A 25,176-nucleotide genomic window follows, 5' to 3' on the forward strand; every position below is an offset into this window, starting at 1 on the left:
TCCTGAGGACCGAGGTTGGGAACCACTGTTCTAGAAGATAATATTATTTGATTAGTTGCTATGACAATATCCCATCTTCAATAGAACTCCCATCTTAGTAAATTTTACCCCACTGTGTCTAGCGACAGCAGACTACAAACCAGCTCTGGATCCCGTTCAGCGGCGTAACTATCGTCCTGCAGCCCCCGCGGTGGCGGGGAGGCGCTCAGGGTATGTGGTCCCAGCTCTCCCGGCTACTGCTGCAGCGCTGCTAATACAAAAAGTGACACTTGGAAAATGGCTGCCCCCATAACGCAGACAGTTTTTCGCCTGCGGTATGGGGGCAGCCATTTTCCAAGTGTCCCTTTTCATTAGCAGCAGTAAACGGGACGGGAGAGCCGGGACCCGGCGCAGACGGATGTGGACCGAGCCGAGGTAACACAAACACATACACACACAAACAAACAAACAAACACACACACCCCGCCCACACCCCGGCTCCACTCCGCTTGTGGTTTTTTTACCCGGGGAGGGGGGGGGCGCCCCCCTGCATTTTTCCGGCAGGGGGGCACATAATTACTAGTTACGCCACTGATCCCGTTGATGCGATCTCATGGCTGGCACAGGAATTAGGAGCTGCTCATTCTACTTAACAATCGGAGTAGCTAGCCTTGCCCATTACGCAGGTTTTTGCACATGAACGCGCGCCTACCCAGGAGTTTTGTCAGTGGAAATGGTGACAAGGTAAAAATCCCAGGTAAAGCGACCCGGTATTTTTATCCTGGTCACTGGCAGGGTTTTTAGCGGGTCCTTCTCGGGTAGTGAGCCAGGGAAACAGCCCTTACACAGGGTTTTTGACTCAGCCAAGGACAGCTGGCCATTGTGCAGGGGCCTCCCGCTGCCCACCTGCCGGTCCCTGCACACTTGCTGCTGAGCTGACCACCTGCTGCCCTGCTTTCCCGGATTTCCCGTTTCAGTGGAAATGGTGTCAAACCGCGAAAACAGAGTAGTGGAAACAGCGACATGGGTAGGAGACCCGCCAAAATCCTGGGTCAAAAATACCATGTCTTACCCGGAATTTTGGGGGAGGTGGAGGATATGCACCCTCTGCTCCTGATAACTTTATCGCTGGTGCTGTAAAAATCCCTTCCCAGGCGTAGATCCGTGCGTATGAATGTGCGAGGACTGAGACCCCCACTGTCGGCGACTGTAGCCGCTGTTATACAAATCTTGAGTCATTAGATGTCACTATCAAAACTAACTCCAGCCCTATGTACGCAACCGCTGTCACGGCACCCCCACATCTGTGTACATGGTTTTATCTGTCAAGCACACATCTTCCACCACTTAGTATATGCTGGACATGCACAGGCTCTGCAGATGCCAGCATTGCCTCTTGCAAATACTACAACCCCATTAAAGCAGAGGCACGGGCCCAGGGTTATTCTGCAGATCAGGAGTGATGTCAGACTGAGCATTAACGAGTCAGTGGCTAACGATGCGGTTACACTCAGGTTAGGTATTGCAGTGGTTGGTGTCACACTCTGATGCTGGAGTCTAATGTGGAGGAAAAGGTTATTTCTGGCTTATGTGGGCCGTCCATCTACGGACAGATGTCCTGTTCTGCCAACATCGATGATCAGCGATTTGTCAGGGAATCAGAAAAAAATCAGCATGTTATGAAAAACCCAAACTTGATCACTTTGTGGTCTACCAAAAAGCACCTTGGTAAGTTACAGGACAAAGGGTCAGATGTATCAAGCTTCAAAAATGATCAAATGGAGCGTGATAGACAATCAGCTCCTAACTGTAATTTTTCAAACCCAGCCTGTGACATGACAGGTTGGTTGTCTATCACTCTCCATTTTATCACTTTTGAAGCTTGATACATCTGGCCCTAATGCTTGTGGTGCATCCGGGGACCGGGTAACCAAGTTGTGGTTCCCCACTCTGTCCTAATAAGGGGACTCAGGGGCTGCACTGTATGTATGCAGTCTGTACATACACAACACAGAGCAGCAACTTCCAGTGTGCGGGAACATGCCAGCAATTGCAGAGTCAGAGTGACCCTGTGTACTTGTGGTGGAGGAGGGGGGGCAATGCCACTGTGCCCACCCCGTGCCTGATTAACCAACAGGCTGATTAGGCTGCAGCTAGGGATACCAATACCAGGGCATTTTTTTCAATCCCAGGATTGAGTTTGTCAGTGTATTTAATGTATTGACTAACTGTAATCCCTCCTCTCCCCCCAAAACCGGCATCCTGCAGTGTGCCTTACCCGGTGGTGGCGGTGTGGAGAGTGGAAGCAGTACAGTGAGGCGGACGGGAGCCTGGTGGAAGCACAGCGGTATTCAGGCAGAAGCGGCTGGTGGGCTGCACAGCGTGACCTTTGACATCACTGCACACTTCTGCACATCTGGGGTCAGGAACAGCCGGGCAGTGTCAGGGGCCTTGCAGGTGACAGCCGAGGAATAAAATGAAGGCCTAATTTATTCCATGCTTATTCACCCGTCACAATGTACTGTGGGGGGTAACGTCGTTAAGGCGACTGCCAGATGGCTGTGCCAATGTATCTTACTAACGGAACCATTACTTATATTTATTGTGCTACAGTGCCAGCTGGGCAACCTAACGCCAAAGTCTCCTTCCCACGCCACAAGCATTGGATCCTACATGCCAGTTGTATACCATTCATTACATGCACATGGGCATTATGACTGTCGAGTCCCTGAGTGCCCATACACATGTGTTTAGCGGCATTACAAGGGGAACTACTGGAAACTGAAAACGCTGGTGTTCTGCCCGAAAACTCCGGCCACCTGTCAATCAGCCAGCATATGGTCTGCGTTCACAGGCCATCACTGGCTGTGGCCGCATGGAGGGCTCGCGCACTGCGTACCGTGTGCATGTGCAGTCATCTGATAATTGGCAGAACTGCTAATTCACAGCCCTGCATTACGATATGAATCAGCCCCTTAGGGCAGCTACAAACTCACACCCATAGGGATGGTGCGAAAATCCTTTAGTCACAAAAATTGGGGCAAGTAGGGGCAAATTGCTGCACCACTGCCATCGTTTCCTCACCATACGCTCCCATGGGTAAGTAAATCAACCCCTCACAAATTACATTCATAAATCTAGCAAAGGAAATGGTTTAGCAGAAATAAAAAAAAAACCCTATTTGGCACAAGAGCTTACAATCAAATCACAGTGCTGCATTAAATATCAGATTTGGTATGTGCCACTAAAAGGAGGACAATCTGATCCCTGCATTTCCCTGGTTGGCAGCAGGTCAGGCAGGTTGCAGGTAGCCCGGCGCGAGAAGGGTTAATGAGGAGGGAAGTCTTTACACGCTGTGTTGAGCACAGGTGAGATTCTGCCTCCCTAGACTTTGCCCTGTGCTGTTATGTGCTGGGATCCGGTTACTATTTAACCTGCCTGTTCCCGCCCACCTGCACCCTGGTGTCTGGGGCGTTGGTAGGGATCCCTGGCAGGGAGGAGAAGCGACATTAGCAGACCTGCCCTATCCTGCACAGCAAGCACACCTAGTACTGTGATATACTCCTATGTGACGCTGACACACAGGGACTCCAGTACCAGCACCATGGCCGAATTCCCTGCCAAAGTCAGCACCCAGACCAGCACTGCAGAGTCATCCAGCAGGGTGGGAAGGATATGCCAGAACTTGGACATCATCTTTATACGGTCCATCCCTGGGATCCTCATGATCATAGAGATGGTAAGTACCAGATCCCATTCATGCCCATGGCTCGGTGTCATTCATGGGTCGCTGATCTCTGAAGTGGGAGTACTGAGAGAGACCCCATGCACAACAGAATCCAGGCTGTGACACCATGTAACCAGCCTCTGACGGTCATGGCTGAGAGGGTACAGCTTTCTCAGTCAGAGGGTACGCTGTGCCAGCCTGGTCTATAGAGACATCACAGGCAACTAAATCCTGCTCTTTGTTCTGGCTCACCCCCTCCCCAATCCTCTTAGAGGCTTCGCACCCCTGGGAGCAATTATATAGCCAGCGTACCTGGATACCTGTATTACAAGCAGACTGAGATGTTGCTGGCCTAATTCCTGTGATCCTGCCTGATGTCAGTGTGTAATCGGATTATACAACCTGTGGGTTAGGAGCTGAGTGATAGCTGGCGATAACATCCGTTATAGATCAGCAATGATGTTTGCCCAGGTTCTCATCTACTGTATAACGCCCGCTCAGTCATTATACAGCAATATCCTGCAATGCTAGGAGATGATAATACTAATAGATAGTAGGGACTTTCTGTCTGATTATCACATTGTAATAATCCCCTTATGCAGTACAGCACCTACCTGCTAATCCCTTTATGCAGTACAGCACCAGCCTGCAATCCCTTTATGCAGTACAGAACCCACCTGTAATCCCCTTATCCAGTACAGCACCCGCCTGCAATCCCCTTATGCAGTACAGCATCCGCCTGCAATCCCTTTATGCAGTACAGCACCCACCTGTAATCCCTTTATGCAGTACAGCACCCACCTGTAATCCCTTTATGCAGTACAGCACCCACCTGTAATCCCCTTATGCAGTACAGCACCCGCCTGTAATCCCTTTATGCAGTACAGCACCCGCCTGTAATCCCCTTATGCAGTACAGCACCCGCCTGTAATCCCCTTATGCAGTACAGCACCCGCCTGCAATCCCTTTATGCAGTACAGCACCCGCCTGCAATCCCCTTATGCAGTACAGCACCCACCTGTAATCCCTTTATGCAGTACAGCACCTACCTGTAATCCCCTTATGCAGTACAGCACCCACCTGTAATTCCTTTATGCAGTACAGCACCCGCCTGTAATCCCCTTATGCAGTACAGCACCCGCCTGTAATCCCCTCATGCAGTACAGCACCCGCCTGCAATCCCTTTATGCAGTACAGCACCCACCTGTAATCCCCTTATGCAGTACAGTACCCACCTGTAATCCCCTTATGCAGTACAGCACCCACCTGTAATCCCCTTATGCAGTACAGCACCCACCTGTAATCCCCTTATGCAGTACAGCACCCACCTGTAATCCCCTTATGCAGTACAGCACCCACCTGTAATACCCTTATGCAGTACAGCACCCACCTGTAATACCCTTATGCAGTACAGCACCCACCTGTAATCCCCTTATGCAGTACAGCACCCACCTGTAATCCCCTTATGCAGTACAGCACCCACCTGTAATGTAGAAGTGAGTATCCGGCTAGTAAGGCTCAGATTTGTCTCAGCTAGGGACAGCCACATTAATGACACACATCACACCTTCATTCCAACTGACAATAACCCTGGAACTGACATGGATACCCCATTGCAGTTCCACGGCCCAATGTCAGCTGAACAGTCTGTGAATGGGGGTTGCTTACCTGTTTGGGGGTGTTATGTACAGCCATGTTCCCCCAGCTTTAGGTTTGCGTAATATCTCCAAAAAAGTATCACATGACCATTATTGGGGTGGCTACTGGGACATGCAGAGTGTGTGTGTGTGTGTGTGTGTGTGCGTGGGGGGGGGGGATTTTGGGGTGTGCAGAGGGCCTGTGTTGGGGTGTGCAGAGTGCCTGTGTTGGGGAGTAGGGTCTGCAGTATAGATACACCCTTCTATAGGGAAAGATTTTCGAACTACCCTCAGTGTAATTTTTACTCATTTAACCAATAAACAAAAGTCCACAGAATAAAAAGAAACCAATTTAAAGTGTGTTTGATTAGATCAGTCGATTTAAAAAGCTTGCTCACAGCACAGTGTATTTCAGGAGATGATTGCGGAGACCGTGACCTGCCCTGAAATGATTATTAGTGATAGCAGGGCTGCATGTGACAGGGTGCGGGTGGTGCCATGAAGGATGAGAACAGAGGCAGAGTTATATAGTGGGAGGAGTTGGGCCTCCAGCAGCACAGAGTATATCAGGAGAGGAGTGATGTGTCAGTGAGGACAGAACTGTATATGACAGGGGCAGTGACATGATTTGAGGAGGGAATGGAGGCAGCAGGAAGCCACAGACTGAGAGTTATATAGTGGGAGGAGCAGGGTACCCCAGCAGCATATAGTACATCAGTGGGTGAGTAATGTGTCAGTGAGGACAGGTCTGCATGTGACAGGGGCAGTGAGATGATGTAAGAGAAGAATGGAGGTAGCAAAAAAACCACACTGTTAGCGGTATTCAATTGTTTTTCACCAGCATTTCAGCCCGCTATCCATGGGGGGATGGGGGGTGAGTTCAAATGTACAAGTGGCTAAACCTGACCATACAAAAATAGATCAATTGAAAATTGCCCGCTTCTCTCAACACTTTAGACGGGAGATCGGACGCGATATAACAATTGAATCCAACCCTGTGTGTTATATAGTGGAAAGAGCAGGGTCCCCCAGCCGCACAGAGTAACAATTCAAGATCCCTGCTAAATGTATCAATGTTAAAAACAAATCATGTTTCCCTCAGGAATATACAGGTTTTGTGGAAAGTTGTACATTGTGGCACCTAATAAGCTAAGATTACAAAAGAGTTAACGCCTGTGATTGTGGAGAGCTTGCCAATGCTAGTACACAACACTTGTTACACCCCTGCACAGCAGTGTCTGCAGGTACACACCCTGACACTGTAACCAAACCAGTCTTCATGTAGCATTTACAGGAACAAATCTGAAAGCCGGGAAACCACCACATCGTCCAAGAGTCACAATCACTCACACTCCCATCCAGCCACAGAACCTCAGGAATATCCAATAGAAGAGCAGCCAGGATGGGGTGCTCCCGAATAATGTCCACACCAGGGGTGGCCAAACCAGTCATCGAGATCTACCAACAGTTCATGTTATCCAGCCTGTGGTTCTGTAGAATGTGATGATTAGGATTGAATGCAGCACACGGTCAAAAATGTGACAGTTATTAATGACCGCACCTGTGCTCCAGCTAAGGGGTCTGGGAAATGTGACAGTTAGTAATGACTGCACCTGTGCTCCAGCTAAGGGGTCTGGGAAATGTGACAGTTAGTAATGACTGCACCTGTGCTCCAGCTAAGGGGTCTGGGAAATGTGAGTTAGTAATGACTGCACCTGTGCACCAGCAAGTTGGTCTGGGAAACGAGACCATTAGTAATGACTGCACCAGCTAGGTGATCTGGGAAATGTGACATTTAGTAATGACTGCACCTGTGCATCAGCTAGGCGGTCTGTGAAATATGACAGTTAGTAATGACTACACCTGTGCACCAGCTAGGTGGTCTGGGAAATGTGTCCATTAGTAATAACTGCACCTGTGCACCTGCTAGGGGGTCTGGTAAATGTGACAGGTAGTAAATGACCACACCTGTGCACCAGCTAGGGGGTCTGGGATGTGAGTTAGTAATGAATGCATTTGTGCACCAGCTAGGCGGTCTGGGAAATATGACAGTTCATAATGAATGCACCTGTGCACCAGCTGGGGGTCTGGGATATGAGTTAATAATGATTGCATCTGTGCACCAGCTAGGCGGTCTGGGAAATATGACAGTTCATAATGAATGCACCTGTGCACCAGCTGGGGGTCTGGGATATGAGTTAATAATGATTGCATCTGTGCACCAGCTAGGCGGTCTGGGAAATGTGATAGTTCAAAATGACTGCACCTGTGCACCAGCTAGGGGGTCTGGGATATGTGATTTAGTAATGATTGCACCAGCTAGGGGGTCTGGGATATGCGAGTCAGTAATGACTGCACCTGTGCACCAGCTAGGGGGTCTGGGATATGCGAGTCAGTAATGACTGCACCTGTGCACCAGCTAGGGGGTCTGGGATATGCGAGTCAGTAATGACTGCACCTGTGCACCAGCTAGGGGGTCTGGGAAACGTGACTTGTTAGTAGATCTCTTGGCCTGATAAATGCCAAAAGGAGGAGACTACAGTCATTTGAGCTGCTCTGACCTCACCAGCCTTCGCTCAACGTAATATAAAAACAATTCCGCCAAGCTGTCAATCACTCCTCTCTAATAGAAGCCCTTCCCTGCTTACATGACAACCTGCGGCAGAAGGCAATCCAACAAGTAAACAGGTCTGAAGATGAAGTCCTTAACTGAGACAAAGCATATTTGTGTAGCATTACTGTGAGCACTATTATAGAAAGGCTTACGGTACATTGCGAAACATACATTTGCAACCATAGTGTGGTTCAATGGGGTGAGTAACATCATATATATGAACTTTACAACATATACAGTATAGTCACTGAAAACAAACTTTGTAGTCTGTGTGTCATTGCTACTATTATTCATTGCTGTCCTTCCTCTTTGGCGCACAATACATTGGAGAACTAATTATATACTGGATCATCAACAACAATAGCTGCAGAATGCAGAATCGGTTGGTGGTGACATCACAGCCACAGAATGTATCTGAATGCTTTTCTTTCTGGGTGTTTCAGGTTCTGGGGCTCCTGGTTTGGGCGCTGGTAGCAGACAGTCAGTACTATGCGGTCCCGGCATATGGCTGGGTCATGTTCGTTGCCATAATCTGCTGGCTGCTGACAATCATCCTATTTGTGACCATTCTCCTGCAGCTACAAAGACGGCTCGCTGCTGTTCCCTGGCCCATAGTGGTAAGTAATAACTGCCCAAGCCTCTTATGCCTGTATAGAGTGGTCAGGTGCCATTTTACCAATGGAAACCAATGGGCATGCCAAGAAAACACCGGGCATCCCCCTTCGCCAGCCCCCTGTCCACTGATAGCCACAGAAGGCATTCAAACAGCGGGTATGCACATGCGTATATTCACAGATACGCAGACCACAAACATCTGTCCCCACATCGAATCAGGCCCAGTATTCCCTCTCTCACTTATTCCTGCTGCCACCACTGAGGTCTGTGAGAACCAAAGAGTACACATACATGCGGGATGCAGTCAATTACAGACAGTCACAATACAGAAACGTTCAAAATACCGACATGGTCAAAAGGACGACATGTCAAAGTCAACATGAATTTTTTCATCATTTTTCTTTAAAACCGACTTGTTCTTACTTCACGATCAAAGTGGGCAAAGAGTTAAATTATAACAGTGTACCAAGCGATGAAGAATGGCGAATGCAGTGAGCCATGCGAGGGGACATGGTACCCTTATGCGTTGTCCATTTCGACCTATGTCGACATAGACACACAAAAAAAACCTTAAAACGTGTTGACTTTCTGACATGTTGACATTTCGAATGTCGACACTTTGAATGTGTCTGCAATTTGACCATGACGAAATAATGAATATCGGCATTTTAAACGCGTATTTTTGACTGTCTGTAGTTGAATGTTGGGAACCCATACATGCACATACATAGCAACGCACTCACAATAGCCATGTGTGCAAAAATTTTGCTGGCACATGGCGGAGAGAGACCCAGCAAGCGGGTGTTCTCGTCCTGTGTTGGTGACACCCCCCCCAAAGCCTAGCGCAAAGCTGGAACTGAGGCTGAATGAGGACCTCTGAATCAGACCTGTGATCACTGGACATCACCCCACACTGCAGAAACACTAGTGGAGGCAGCGGACAGGGAGAACACTTTACATGTACTACTCCCCCCATCATGACAACTACACACCAGGGGTGCACTCCATTAAGGGGAGAGACCTCTCAAACAGTGGTCACTGTCACCACATAACACCCCAAGCTACAGAAAGCATTAATTGGTCCAAAGATTTGGTGGAAAATCTAATGCCCGGAGCTCCCACATCCTGACCTGAATACATAGAGGGGTCTCCTCATGTGTCGGATAGAGGGTATATTACCTGGCCGGCCAATATACACCCTACTAATGCATTACCAGTTAGGGCCTGCAGATAACCCGCCTGAGGGATAGTTACTGGCGCTGATGTTGCACCATGACAGAATATGCTGGCCAGTGAAGCGGTTAATGTATATGTCCGTGGTCCCTATGTGCGACACAGTGACTGATACCACTTTGTGCTCATCCCCTAGGTGCTGGGGTACCACGTTGGGGCGACTCTCCTGTATATAACCGGATTCATCACTTGTGCCGCGTCAGTGCGGGCAGGTTTCCCAAGCAACGCTGAATACAACAGAAGGGCGGCCGCATCGGTAAGTGGGGAGATCATACTCATTGCTGACGTCATAGAATATGGTGAAGAGGGAGAAAAAATATTTTGATTGTGGGGGGGCTTAAGCAATAGTTGTGGGGGGGGGGGTGTTGATGCAATGTACTGTACGTGGGTTAGTAGGATTAAACCTTGTGCATGTCAACATAATGACTGCCGACCTAGACAGTGTCTGTGAGCGAATCCTCTCACAGTCTACACATGAGGTTCTACAACAGCTGAGGCATTTTACTGAAATGTATAGGAGGAACTCCCCATCCTCATTAGTAGGAGAAATATCCTGATGCTGCTCACTAGCTAAACTCTGCAACATCATGTTCTAGCTCTGGGGGTAAAGCCCTGTACACATGCATCGATTTTTCCAGATTTTCGATTCGATTTTGCTTATTGAAGCAAAATCGAATCCTAAATGAAATCTAATGTTTTTTTGTGTCACTTTCGATCTACATTCAATTCGATGCGCGCTCCCGTTTTTACAAAAATCGAACAGAAAAATGTACTGTGCAGCCAAGGAAATATCGAATTCGATCTAGTAAATCGAATGTGTACAATGTACCATGAATGTATATCGAATTTGATATCTAATGCAGGGTTGCCGACCCTCCCGGAATTACCGGGAGGATCCCGAAAATCGGGTCCTCCTCCCGGCCCCCCGGAAAGGTGGGCAACCCTCCCGGATTCCGGGGGACCCCCCACGCCACCCCCCGATTGCGGCGTCTTCCCCATACCTTTTGGATTTGAAATTGTCAATCCGCGGGTGTCAGGAGGGGGCGGAGCTAAAATGGAGTCATTTTAGCTCCGCCCCCTCCACGGAGATCCGTGAATTGGGGGTTTTACCATCCTGGGGGGCGGGGCTTACTGATGTAAAGCTCAAGCCCCACCCCCCGACCTGCAGCTGGAAGTCTCCTCTCTGGGCTTCTCCCGGAGAGGAGACAGAAAAAGTCGGCAACCCTGATCTAATGCAAAAGTACAGATCTAATGCCAAGTCAAATGGAAAGATCTAATGCTAGATCTAATAGAAAATCGAAACTAACATCGAATCTAAAGCAAAACCAAGTGTGTGTACATGGCTTAAATAATACCTACCCTGAGCCCTCCCCTGCAGCCCAGCTTCATGTATATATAGTACACACACAGCTTCAGCGCCCTCTAATGCACAAGACGATATTGCAGCCCACCTGCATTGTGTATTCAGCGCCCTCTAGTGCAAGGATGGAATAATGCAATCCTGCATACTCCTACTACAAGGAGGTCATACTACAGTCTAATAGCATAGCATTTTCACAGCTTCAGAGCCCTCTGCTGTAAGCAGGGGATGTTAGAGCTTATCTGCATAGTATATTCAGTTACAGCACACTTTATTGCTACGTGATACTGCAATCCATCTGCATAAAAATATTCACAACATCAGGACTTATTGTAGTTTGATTGGCCATCATTTCATTTATGTGCAAAATGTTCATTAATCCATATCCAATTCGGCAGAGGATTTCATCATGCTGGGAATACAGTAAGCAAAATATTGGACTCTATTGTCGTTCCAGTACAGATTGGAGCAATATATCGTCCACATGACAGCGCACTGCTGACTGCGCAAGTCTTATTCTGTTTGTCTGCTGAAACAGACACGGAAAAGGTTTATATAAAATGTTTCACTCTCCACCATGTATAGAAGATTATGCGATAGTATTTAATATACTAAAGGAAATATATATACACATATATAGGAGATATACTATGCTCACAGTGAACTTCCGATTCATTACATTAGAAGTTTATAGAGGAGAGGCATTGACACCCACTCTACATGACAAGTTGGCAGAGAATGGACTGTCACGAATTTGGTAATCCTCGCAAACATGTTATGTTTTCAGTTGGATTTTTCATGACCGTCTCTAGGCAGCAGGGTCATCATATTCTATTGTGTGTTACAAATAGGAAACAAACCCAGGCTGAGGAATACCAGACAAACCCAGGCTGAGGAATACCAGACACCAGATTCTTTTATTACAATGAAACTTGGCACAATGATAGTTATACTATAACCTCTGCTTTCTTACAGTTCTTTGCCGGCGTGGTGATGGTCGCATACGGAGGAAGCACATTTTTCAGTTTTACAGAGTGGAGAGGAGCGGGGGGAAACGCTGCCTCGGCATAGGCCTGAGCCCCCACTGTGTACATATATGTATTATTTTTTGTAAAGGCATTGACAGACGGACATGAGACCCATTGGCATTTGTGTCACCCATAAACCTGAGCCCACAATATGTAACTGGGAAAAGCTGCTGAACCTTCCTCGACTGGGACACTGGGGACTGCAGCACAAAACGAAATAATCAGAGCAACACATTTGGACTTGTGATTTGTGGAGGAACGGCGGCTCCTCAGGATAGACTGAGCATGTAATGGTCGCTTTTCTTTGACGTCTTCTGGGCCCTGTCCTGACATCCTAATGCAGCTTTCTATACCAACCAACAAGACCTGGATCAGACACTATCCCTCTTCTGTTAGAACGCAGTACCCGGGAGGGCTGGTCCGAGAACTCCAGACACACTCCTCAGCGATACAAGGAGACTGGTCAACTGCATGCAGTTATACACACGAGCATCATCAATGCTATATAGACACTACACCAGTTGCTGTGGTTACAAAAGTATTGTATAAGGCACATATATAGAATATAGTATGTATTCCATTGGTCTGGAGCATCTGCCCCGAGGGGAAGTAGCCCATCTGTGAGTATAACCCACCAATTCACAAGGAAAACAGACATGATGAGGTACTGAGGTATGTTCTGCCTTGTGCCTCCGATGTCAAGATTTTTTTTTCCCCCTGTGAACAATAGCTCACATTCCAATGAATATCTGTCCAGCCCCCAGACTCCGCTACCTGTACACAACAGGTGTAACCTGAAATGTCTGTTATGCTTGGCGAATGGCGCTACAAGGATAAGCGACGACCCTGGGCACGGTCATTACTGGAGCACGGTGTTTGTTGCCGGTTACCAATAAATGAGATGATTCCCCCTAAGATGAAGTTCTCCCATTGTTACCAGCTGGTGTCACACAAGCACTCGCCCACCAGACACTACAGCCCTGCTCTGGTGACCTTGTCAAACGTCCTGTGGCCCGGATATGACCATATTACTATAGTAGCACCCTGGTTCCTGTTGGTGTAAGGATGGATATAGGATATATGTAACAGAGATTCTAGATCAGAGGACTCCACACGCAGTTATCAAGGCACTACAAAAGCCCAGGTTTTAAGTATATCCTTGGTTCAGCACAGATTGTTAAATCAAATGAACTGAGGTACAAATTAAATCACCTGTGGCCAAGCATGGATATACCTAAAACCTGGACATTTGGGAACCTCTGTACTAGATAAACCATTATTCTCTGAAATCACTGTATGGAAATGTGTAAGATAAGTGGCACCCTAACATTCCAGGTTTTGGGTATAGCCAGGGTTGAGCACACAACAGGGAGGAGTGACTGCCAGTGAAGGGTAATAACAGGCACGGTGGCCAGTGAGTGAGGAGAAACAGGAGCACCATAGCAAATCAGTGTTGGTGGCCAGTGAGGGGTAACAGACCGGCACCATGGCCAGTGAGGTGTAATAGACAGGCACAGTCAGGGATACAGGAATGAGCACTAGCCAGTGAGGCATAAGATGGAGAAGCGGTGGCCAGTAACCGTGAGAACTGGTGGCCAGTTTACTGAACACACAGTGGCCATGAACAGAACTACTGGGTTGTTCCCATTAATTCAGTATTGCGCCATCTTGTTTCAAAAGGGATCAGCTCACTAGATTGAAAAGATCACACAGTATTATACACTAATAACACACACCTGCATTATAATGCAAGATCTCAGGAGCAGGGCCCTTCCTCCCTCATGTGTTTATCCTGCTCTTACTTAAACCATCTTTGATGGCACCAAATCCCACAGGTTTTCTATACCCCCCCCCCCCCCCCCCCGATGCAGCTACGGTTATGTGCCCTGTACTTGTCCTATTGTATTCAGCTGTCAGTCACTGTCTCCCTGGTTATATACTCTGTAATAGGGTGCTGCAGATCCCTTGTTCTCTGCCCCATAATACATATGTCAGTGCCGCCTGCTGATGCAGCTATGGTTATGTGCCCTGCACATTTCCTCTATTGTATTCAGCGGTCAGTCACGGTCTCCTTGGTTATATACTCTGTAATACAGTGCTGCAGATCCCTTGTTCTCTGCCCCCTGATACTTAAGTCAGTGTCCTCTGCTGATGCAGCTATGGTTATGTGCCCTGTACTTGTCCTCTATTGTATTCACCTGTAAATCACAGTTTCCAGTTTTGTTTATGTACTCTGTAATTGGGTGCTGCGGATCCCTTGTGGTGCCATATAATAAAGGATAACAACTATTGTTTTGGGAGGCCTAAGAGTTAGCATGTGCCATTGTTCCAGCACACCAGGATTACAACAGTGCACAGGATGAAAAAATAACACTAATATACAAAAGTGCAACATGAAAAACTTGTATGCACAGGTGTAACAACACAAGTGCAATAGTACACAGGATGGAAAATGCCAGAAACTTAGCTTTTGCTGATAGCCAGGAACACAGGACTGGGACACAGCTTGGAAAGGTTCAAACTCCCACAGGCACACAGAATACCAGACCGATAGCACAGAGCAGGATCATCAGAAAGGATAAGCCCCCTAATCACCGCAGGTGGACAGCCAGACTCACAGGCAGAGTGCCAATTCCCTAATTATGTGACAGGTGAGTGGATACATATCTGCAGCTAAACACCTGACAAACACTGCAGAGGTTAATTATATATATATATATATATATATATATATGTGTGTGTATGTCTAGTGTCCGTGAGTCTCCGAAATGCTGCCATCTACTGGCAGAGAGTTAAACTACATCTCTTTCTCATACAAACACAGAAGGTAGCAGACTAGCCTTCTAAGCATTTGCTTGGAGTGGGCTTACTAGTGGCTTATATGGGATGCGGTTAGTATTCCGGTGCTCGAAATCCAGACGCCGGAATCCCGGCACTTTGTCACTCTATGGGTGTCCACAATACCCTTAGAGCAGGCATTCCCAACCACGGTCCTCAAGGCACACCAACAGTGCACGTTTTAGTGATATCCAGGCTTCAGCACAGATGGTTTAATCAGAATCCCTCAGATACTAATTAAGTCACCTGTGCTTGAGCCTGGATATCTACAAAACCTGCACTGTTGGTTTTCCCGTGAGGACCGTGGTTGGGAATACCTGCCTTAGAGGGAGAATAAATTAGCGTGGCGAGCGTAGCGAGGCACCCTGCCCGCTGCATGGCAAGCGCAGCAAGCCCGCAAGGGGGGGTGGGGGTGATCCACCTCCCCCTCCTTCCACAGGACCGCCGAAATTCCGACCACCGGGATTTCATACCGATCCCACTTATATGTGCTGCACACACACATCGATTTGCTTTTGATTCGATGTTAGATTCGATATTCTATTAGATCTGGCATTAGATCTTTCCATTTGATTTGGCATTGATCTGCACTTTTGCATTGGATATCGAATTGGATATACATTCATGGTACATTGTACACATTCGATTTACTAGATATTCGATATTTCTTTGGCTGCACAGTAGATTTTTCTGTTCGATTTTGTGAAAACGGGAGCGCGCATCGAATCGAAAGTGATACAAAAACCATTCAATTTAGTTTAGGATTCAATTCAATTTTGCCTCTATAAGCAAATTCTAATAGAAAATCGGGAAAAAACCGATGCATGGGTACAGGGCTATACAGGAATCAGACTGCAGTAACCCAGACTAGTCACATGTGGCTTGTAACAATAAGCACAGATTTTGGTTATAAATGCACATATACAGTCATGATAAAGGAGACCGCTCTGTTCTAGGTCATTTGCAGCCTGACATCTCCATCCGAGTTGGGGTCCAGCAAGTTCACCTCTCATGACGACAGACAATGGCTGATAGCTATCCAGTATGATATAGTCCTGTCAGAGTCTGACATATTGTAGGCCCTGTGGGAACAGAACACTCTGACATGGTCGTCCTGAGCAGGTGCGGCAATTCTCTCTGTACCAGTGATTGATCCACCTCTGTAGAACGACCTGTGCTGGTTCCTACTGGGCTTTTTTTCTCCATCTGTGACCTTTCCTACAACATTATATAGAACATACCTTGTAATCTGTGGGCAGAAGCTGCTGAGCATAAGTCACAGAGATATACACCAGGTTCTGACATATAGCACTTAGGGCACTTGTGGACAGGATGGAGGACAATCACAGGGGCTGGCATCTATGTCACTATTACACACCAGCCATTTGCAGGACTCCTGGCCAAAGCAACACTACAAGATTTAACGGTGCTTCTGTAGTTTCACGGCGGCACTTACGTAGTTAGCGTGGTGTCCCTGTCAGCATCAGCGTTGTGTTCCCATAGTCAGCGTCCCTGCGACTGTGTCAGAGTAAATTCCATTTGACAGTTAACACATGTCATTATTATTTCAGATGGATCACATGACCAGTGTGAATGTGTTACTGAAACACCCCCACTGTCCACGCCAGCCCGTATTACTTGACGTGTATTCCTCACCTCGCTGCGCTCGCCACACTTTATAAAACCAACTCCACGCTGATGTGGATAATGGGGGTATGAACAGGTCGTCATGCTTCGGGCTGGCGTGGATAGTGGGGGTTTGAAATGGAGGCATTTGCCAGTATGTAACATGGAGCACTGGCAAATGCATCCTTTATTGTGCATGAGACGCACTTGCACACCGCACCCCCCTTTGTGCAGGAGACGCACGCGCAACCTTACCCTGGGCAGTGTTGCCGTACCCTGCAGCAAGAATAATGGAGATGCACAAGCATATGAGACGCTCGTGCATCTCAGGCAGATGGAGCATCCGCCTCGCAGCGGATCTGGAAGTTACCGGCGCTGTGTGAGAGGCGCTCACTAGGCTTGTCAGGGACACCGGGGACAGAGCTGCAGCTCACGGGGACAGTACGGTGACTACACAGGGCTGCCATGGTGAGACTGAGTACCCAGAAACCACCCCCCCCCCCTTCCCCCAAGGAGGGAGTCTAAATGCCCTAGGTTGAAAGCTGAAGGTCCCCTCTTTCCATGGGTATAAGAATTTAAAAAATCGGCCCCTGGGAACCGGAGATATCTGACTTCAAATCAGTGGTCCCCATCCAAGCCTATTAATTGCTCTTCCCAGTCAGATATTTCAGGTTCCCTCTGACTTAAGGTGCCCATACACGTACTGATTACCCGGTACTTTTTGTGCTAAAATAGCATCGTTGTGCATGCGATGCAATGCTATTTTAGCACAAAAAGTACCGGGTAATTGGTACGTGTATGGGCACCTTTAAGGCCCCCATACACTAGGGCGACTTGTCCTTGCGCTACAGAGCAGGGCTGCTGGTGGGAGAGCAGGGGGGGCTGGGGACGCTGCGGGGGACACAGGCGGCATAGAGCCGGGCAGAGGGAGCCGGGAGCTGTCAGTGCTAGAAAAAAAAAAGCCTTTACAATGAATGGGCAGCCTGTGATTGGCTGAGCGCTCTCTCAGCCAATTGCTGACTAGCTGAGAGAGCGCTCAGCCAATCACAGGCCGCCCATTCATTGTATGGGCTTTTTTTTTTTATTCAGTACTGACAGCTCCCGGCTCCCCCTGCCCGGCTCTATGCCGCCTGTGTCCCCCGCAGTGTCCCCAGCCCCCCCTGCTCCCTCCACCGCCGCGCCGCCCCACTAGGTCCCAAGTCGGGTGGTCGGACGTGCAGCAGGTCCGACCACCCGACGCAGATCCGATGCGCACGGGACCGCGCATCGGATCTGAGGGGACATCAAAACTAGCCGATTTTGGTCCAATTTCGGCCAGATCCGACTTTAGACTTAGTGGGTGAGATTTAATAGGATGAGAGATTCAGAAAGTGAGAGATTTGGTAAGAATTCTCCAGTTTTTTTAAAGCGGCAATCAAACTTGTTTTGCAGTGTAAATGATTGCTGCTTTAAAAAAACTGGAGAATTTTTACCAAATCTCTCACTTTCTGATTCTCTCATCCTATTAAATCTCACCCAGTTTTTCTGAGGATATATTCCAAAAGCTGGGACTCTCCCCCTCTGATGGACACTAGCAGCTTGTCTCTACTGTTCCCAGAACCAGAGAAATCAGCCTTCCAGCAGCTGGTTACTGCTCCAGCTTCACACACCTGGTATGTAGTTTTATTTTCTTGTTGGCAGATTGCTCTGCCTCCTGAACTCTGATCCCCTAGTCCCAAATACTATTTGGTAGGTGGGATTCTCTAGTTTTTAATTCCATTCAAATCTAAGAAATCTATTTACGGGAACTGGAGATATCTGCAGTCAAGCAAGCTGTCCTCCCACCAGAAAATTATGGATAATAAGCCCACTCCACTATATACCCCTCCTCTGCATATTAAACATCCTCTACCACCCTGGAAGTTATGTATCAGGGCCCCTTCATTCAGCCCAATGCCCTCTTCTCCCACCATCTGTGCAGTAAAGGGGTAATTAGTGGAAATTACTGATCCAGACTCTACATGCTGAGCAGTTGATATAATCCTCCTGGAGGATTGGTAGGTGCCCCGATACATTGCTATGCCCAGGGGTTTACACTGCTGTTGACGCCCATGTATGTATGTATGTATATATATATATATACACACATATACATACTATATACACACACATATATATATATATATATATATATATATATATATTTTTTTTATTATTATTATTTATATTCATTTGGTCTATCTATAATACTTTAGCTGACCCGGCGTATACTGGGTCACCTAAGTATCCATCTCCGTGCTTTGCTCCGCCCCTCTGAAAATCCTGCGTTTGCCCCTGGCACAGCAGAAGGTGCCGCCGTGAAACTACACAAGTACCGATTTAGCTTCCGGTCATTGCTATTAGAACTGCATTTCGCTGCAGCTTGCATTGCACAGGACCATTAGATGTCTGAGCTAAGCCTGCACTAGTTTTATGTGCTGAGCAGAAGTCCCTGCAGCCCTGGTCTTTCTGCCAGCAGTAATCCATCTCAATGGCAAGGCATAGATCAGTGATGGCTAACCTTGACACTTCAGCTGTTGATGAACTACACCTGGAGTGTCAAGGTTAGCCATCACTGACCTAGATCCATGAAAAGCTTCTAGTGACACCTAGTGGTGAGACCGAACAACTACATGTAGGAAAAATTGGGCAAGGCATAATATTTATTCTTCCAGGATGTCTAGCAATGGAAATATTGATGATCTCTCTCCTCTCCAACACAGAAACAAGTGATCCACGTCCAGAGTTACAGTAACGCTATTTTGGACGGTTTTTTTAACCAAAGGTTTAAAACCTTAACCCTTTGAGTGTCAACGTTGCTGTGAGAGATCCTCAAAATATCCGTGAAAAATGCCAGCGCCGCTCACAGAGACTATAGTCACGGCCAAGGCAATGAATTGAAGTTTAGTTAAATATTGCACCCAAAAAAAAAAGTCGCTGTGAGCGGCGCTGGCAGTTTTAACGGATATTTTGAGGATCTCTCACAGCAACGTTGGCACTCAAAAGTGGAGAGAGAGACAGACAGACAGAGAGACAGACAGACAGACAGAGAGAGAGAGAGACAGAGTCACAGTATCCGGCACTCCCAGTAAAGATCAGCTTAGATCAAGTGCTCGGGTGCCTTCATTGAACCAGTGTCCATGTAGTAGAAGAAGAATATGCGGCACTCAGGTGTCTTTTGTAATTAGGAAGAATTTTATTCCAACATGTTTCGGGAGCATATACTCCCGTCGTCAGGGATAAAACACTGGTACAAACACACATAGCTTTATTCACCACAGTCAGTACCTGCACCAATCAGCAGCGTTCCTAATCAGTCTGAGCACCTGCCCTCACCTGTGGATCTAGACTTACATCCAGCCCACCAGGGAGAACAAGGCCCAGGCTGATCACGTTAACTGGTTTAACCCACGATATCCCCTGAAATAATAAAAAATACATACAAAAATACATAACATATAAAAAAGATTCTGCAATACAGAGGAATACCTGCAGCATAGGACAATTTATAAAGATAAAGCATTACGTTATATCAGACAAATCGATATTACATACAGACCTATCGGCAGATAATTGAAAAAACTAAACCATAAATGACCAGAGAGGTTTGTCAAGATAAACCATACATTAAGCAGAGGACTTATAGGAAACAATGCATACCAAGTTTTTCATTCAGGCCACGAGGGGCCAAGGTGTCTAGTTTCCTTATCCACCTGCTTTCGCAACGAAGCAGCAACTTTCCCCTGTTGCCACCTCGCCTCAATGGGGGGATGTGATCGATAATGTTGGTGTGCAGGCTAGAGACCGAGTGTCCTGCATCCAAGAAGTGACGCGGCACAGGCATATCTGTTGTACCGGTCAATAATGCTGATCTGATTGAGGCTTGATGATTAACCATGCGCTCTCTAAAATAGTTTCAGTTTTGCCGACATAGACATATCCGCACGGACAGTATAATAAATATACAATAAATTTAGATGTACAAGTAAGTATGTCTCATACTGTATTTTTTACCACTGTACGGGTGCAAAAAGTGGTTGCCCACCAATAAGGAGCTGCAAGTGGTGCATCCCGTACAGCGGTAGCAGCCTGGGTGTTTGGTCATGAAATGTGCTGGTCTCTCAGGTTTTGTCAAGTCAGACACATCCAACCTGACAAGCCGATCACGTAAATTGGGACCTCTAGAGTATGCCGGCATTAAGCGCACATTGTGCAGTGTCGGCAGATTTTTGTCAGTGTTGACAATTGGCCAAACCCTCTTAACAAATTTATTGAGTATAGGACTACTATTGGTGTATTGATTAACCCATGGGATAGTACTATGTGTTTGAGAGTCAGCAATTGATTTATCAAGACATTCCAATCTGGATAAGGTTAAAACTTGGGTTTTAGCTTTACATAAATCTGTAGCTGGGTAATCTCGTTGACGGAAACGGACAATCATTTTATCAATGGTGCTAATAACCTCCAAATCATCACTCACAATTCTCCTTGCTCTCAACATTTGAGAAAATGGTAAGCCCTTACGTAAGGGCAATGGGTGACAGCTGTCATGTTTTAATAGGGAGTTCCTATCAGTCTCCTTGGTATATAAATCAGTGGAGATTTTCCCTGCTGTGTGATTAATAAGTACATCAAGAAAGGGCACCGATGTGTGGCTGGTTATAAAGGTAAACTTAACAGCGTAGTTCACAGAATTATGTTGATTAAGGACTTGCAACAAAGATTCCTCTTCGCCCTCCCACAAGAACAGTAAATCATCAATAAAGCGGACATATAGCCGCAACTGGCCGTCTATTTTGAGGGGGGAAAAAAGTTGCGTCTCCAATGCCACCATAAATGCATTGGCGTACGATGGGGCCACTGAGGACCCCATCGCAACGCCAAGCAGTTGTAGATAGTGCTGATTGTTGAAAAAGAAATAGGTTCTAGTTAGCACTAGTTTAAGAAGATCCATAAAAAGAAACATATGGCCGGGCCTGGATAATGTGGGTTATCCTTGATGAGATTATGTACTGCCTGCATACCCTCTTGGTGGGGGATGCAGGTGTACAGACTCACCACATCAGCTGTACATAAAACCAGACCCGGATCCACTAGGTTCAAGGATAGTAAGCGTTTCAACAAATCATTAGTGTCCTTTAAATAGGACTCAGTTGCTTGCACACAAGGGTTTAAGAAGCTGTCAAGGTACACAGAGATTGGTTGAAATAAAGAACCCCTGGCAGATATAATGGGTCTGCCAGGGGGGTCAACCAATCTCTTGTGTACCTTTGGGAGAGTGTAGAATAATGGAGTTATCAGGTACTGCACAGACAAAATGTTTAACGTATCCTTACAGATAACACCATCAGAAAATGCTTTCAATAATAAATCATCCAATTCAATTTTGAACTGCAAAGTAGGGTCAGAGTCCAACAATTCATATACACAAGAGTCATTAAGTTGACGTTGACATTCCTGGACATATTTAACTGACGATTGAACAACAACCAGCACCATTGATAAAATGATTGTCCGTTTCCTTCAACGAGGTTACCCAGCTACAGATTTATGTAAAGCTAAAACCCGAGTTTTAACCTTATCCAGATTGAAATGTCTTGATAAATCAATTGCTGACTCTCAAACACATAGTACTATCCCATGGGTTAATCAATACACCAATAGTAGTCCTATACTCTTATTGTTAAGAGGGTTTGGCCAATTGTCAACACTGACAAAAATCTGCCGACACTGCACAATGTGCGCTTAATGCCGGCATACTCTAGAGGTCCCAATTTACGTGATCGGCTTGTCAGGTTGGATGTGTCTGACTTGACAAAACCTGAGAGACCAGCACATTTCATGACCAAACACCCAGGCTGCTACCACTGTACGGGATGCACCACTTGCAGCTCTTTATTGGTGGGCAACCACTTTTTGCACCCGTACAGTGGTAAAAAATACAGTATAAGACATATACTTACTTGTACATCTAAATTTATTGTATATTTATTATTCTGTCCGTGCGGATATGTCTATGTCTGCAAAACTGAAACTAGTTTTAGAGAGCAAATGGCTAATCATCGAGCCTCAATCAGATCAGCATTATTGACCGGTACAACAGATATGCCTGTGCCGCGTCACTTCTTGGATGCAGGACACTCGGTCTCTAGCCTGCGCACCAAAATTATCGATCACATCCCCCATTGAGGCGAGGTGGCAACAGGGGAAAGTTGCTGCTTCATTGCGAAAGCAGATGGATAATGAAACTAGACACCTTGGCCCCTCGTGACCTGAATAAAAAACTTGGTATGCATTGTTTCCTATGAGTCCTCTGCTTAATGTATGGTTTATCTTGACAAACCTCTCTGGACATTTATGGTTTAGTTTTTGCAATTATCTGCCGATAGGTCTGTATGTAATATCGATTTGTCTGATATAACGTAATGCTTTATCTTTATACATTGTTCTATGCTAATTGTACTATGCTGCAGGTATTCCTCTGTATTGCAGAATCTCTTTTATATGTTATGTATTACGTATTTTTTATTATTTCACGGGATATCGTGGGTTAAACCAGTTAAACCTGATCAGCCTGGGCCTTGTTCTCCCTGGTGGGCTGGATGTAAGTCTAGATCCACAGGTGAGGCAGGTGCTCAGACTGATTAGGAACGCTGCTGATTGGTGCAGGTACTGACTGTGGTGAATAAAGCTATGTGTGTTTGTACCAGTGTTTTATCCCTGACGACGGGAGTATATGCTCCCGAAACATGTTGGAATAAAATTCTTCCTAATTACAAAAGACTCCTGAGTGCCGCATATTCTTCTTCGGTACTTATTACCTAGCACGGCCACAATCGCGGGCATCGTGTACCTTTAAGTTAAGGTACACAATGCCCGCAATGGACCCGATTTCCTTTGAAATCAGGTCCATTTTGCCGGCAAAGGGAAAATCGGGGGCATCGCGTCGGTCGCGACCATTTGCCATAGGCTTCAATGTTAAAATATTTTTTAACATTGAAATCGGGAGCATCGCGTCGGTCTTGTGCCATTATAATGGCACAAGATGAGATGGACTTGATTAAGTCCATCTCACATAGTAAAAAAATGTGAAATGGGCCAATATATAATGTGAAATGGGTCATATGTCCCCGTCGCCACCCCACAATTGACATGAACCCGAAGCATGGCGAGTGCAGCGAGCCCGCGAGGGGCGGCGGTGCGCGTCCTCCGACCTTTTCATTCCCCTACTATCCACGTCGGCGTGGAGTTGAGAATATAAAGTGTGGCGAGCGCAGCGAGCCCTGCGAGGGGCCGCGTATACCTGTGAAGTTATACGCGTCCCCTCGCTGCGCTCGCCACACTTTATATTCTCAACTCCACGCCGACGTGGATAGTAGGGAAATGAAAAGGTCAGAGGACGCGCACCGCCGCCCCTCGCGGGCTTGCTGCGCTCGCCACGCTTCGGGTTGGCGTCAATCGTGGGGTGGGGTTTACGGTGCAAAATTGGGGGTCTAGGGAATATTTTACATTGAATCCAATGTAAAAATCGGGTCCCTGGGACCCTATTCACATTTGATTCAATTTAAAAATCGGGTCGGTCGCGTCCAAATCGCATGCGATGCGACAGACGCGATTTTTCCGACACGACCACACCGATGGAAATCGGGGTGGCCGTGCTAGGAAACATATATATATATATATATATATATATATATATATATATATATATATATATATATATATATATATATATATATATATATATATATATATATATATATATATATATATATATACATACATACATATATATATATATATATATACACATATATATATATATATATATATATATATATATATATATATATATATATATATATATATATATATATATACATATATATATATACATACATACATACATACATACATACCATACATACATACAATTTGCAAACAATTCGATCTGTGATGCGATTTAGCAACCCCCCCCCCCACTATCCACGGCAGCCAAAACCATGGCGAGCGCATGCGTTACGCGTCCTCCCAACCTGTTCATACCCCCACTAAACACGTTGGTGTGGAGTTGATTTTTAATAAAGCGTGGCAAGCCCCGCAAGGGGATGCAGAAAACGAGCCCGAAGCGTGTCGATCACAGCGAGGGGACACGGATTACTTAGCATGTATTCCACATCCACTCGCCACGCTTTGGGCTCGTTTTCAGAGGCCCCTCTCAGGGCTCGCCACGCTTTATAAAATCAACTCCACGCCGATGTGGATAGTGGGGGTATGAACAGTCGGGAGGAAGCGTACCGCGTCCGCTCGCCACGCTTCTGGCTGACGTGGATAGTGGGGATGTGCTAAATCGCATCGCAGATCAAATTGCATGCGATCTACTGGAAAGTGCCGCCGTGAAACTAAACAAGTACAATTTTTTCTTCACCTTTTATTCCCAAATGCAAACATTAGCAGTCACCCTATTGTGACAAAGAACAGCACGCCACAGGCTGGGA

General features: G+C 46.6%; 1 protein-coding gene across 1 annotated transcript; it reads left to right on the plus strand.

The window, feature by feature from the left end:
• The first annotated feature begins 3,476 nt into the window (after nucleotides 1–3,476).
• Nucleotides 3,477–14,500, plus strand: PLLP (plasmolipin). Its single transcript, XM_083163898.1, has 4 exons — nucleotides 3,477–3,718; nucleotides 8,401–8,574; nucleotides 9,942–10,061; nucleotides 12,141–14,500. The coding sequence occupies exons 1-4, from the start codon at nucleotides 3,584–3,586 to the stop codon at nucleotides 12,234–12,236; spliced, it is 525 nt and encodes a 174-aa protein (XP_083020024.1). The 5' UTR covers nucleotides 3,477–3,583; the 3' UTR covers nucleotides 12,237–14,500.
• The last annotated feature ends 10,676 nt before the right edge of the window (nucleotides 14,501–25,176 follow it).

This window comes from Crinia signifera, chromosome 11 (assembly GCF_055691185.1).
Source record: "Crinia signifera chromosome 11, ASM5569118v1, whole genome shotgun sequence".
In the NCBI taxonomy this organism is placed as follows: Eukaryota; Metazoa; Chordata; class Amphibia; order Anura; family Myobatrachidae; genus Crinia; species Crinia signifera.

Excerpts from the sequence above, each read along its gene's own strand:
- PLLP (XM_083163898.1), top strand. The coding sequence starts at position 3,584 with ATGGCCGAATTCCCTGCCAAAGTCAGCACCCAGACCAGCACTGCAGAG. Across the intron at positions 8,575-9,941 it reads CTGTTCCCTGGCCCATAGTG|GTGCTGGGGTACCACGTTGG; the intron begins GTAAGTAATAAC and ends CTCATCCCCTAG. Across the intron at positions 10,062-12,140 it reads ACAGAAGGGCGGCCGCATCG|TTCTTTGCCGGCGTGGTGAT; the intron begins GTAAGTGGGGAG and ends GCTTTCTTACAG.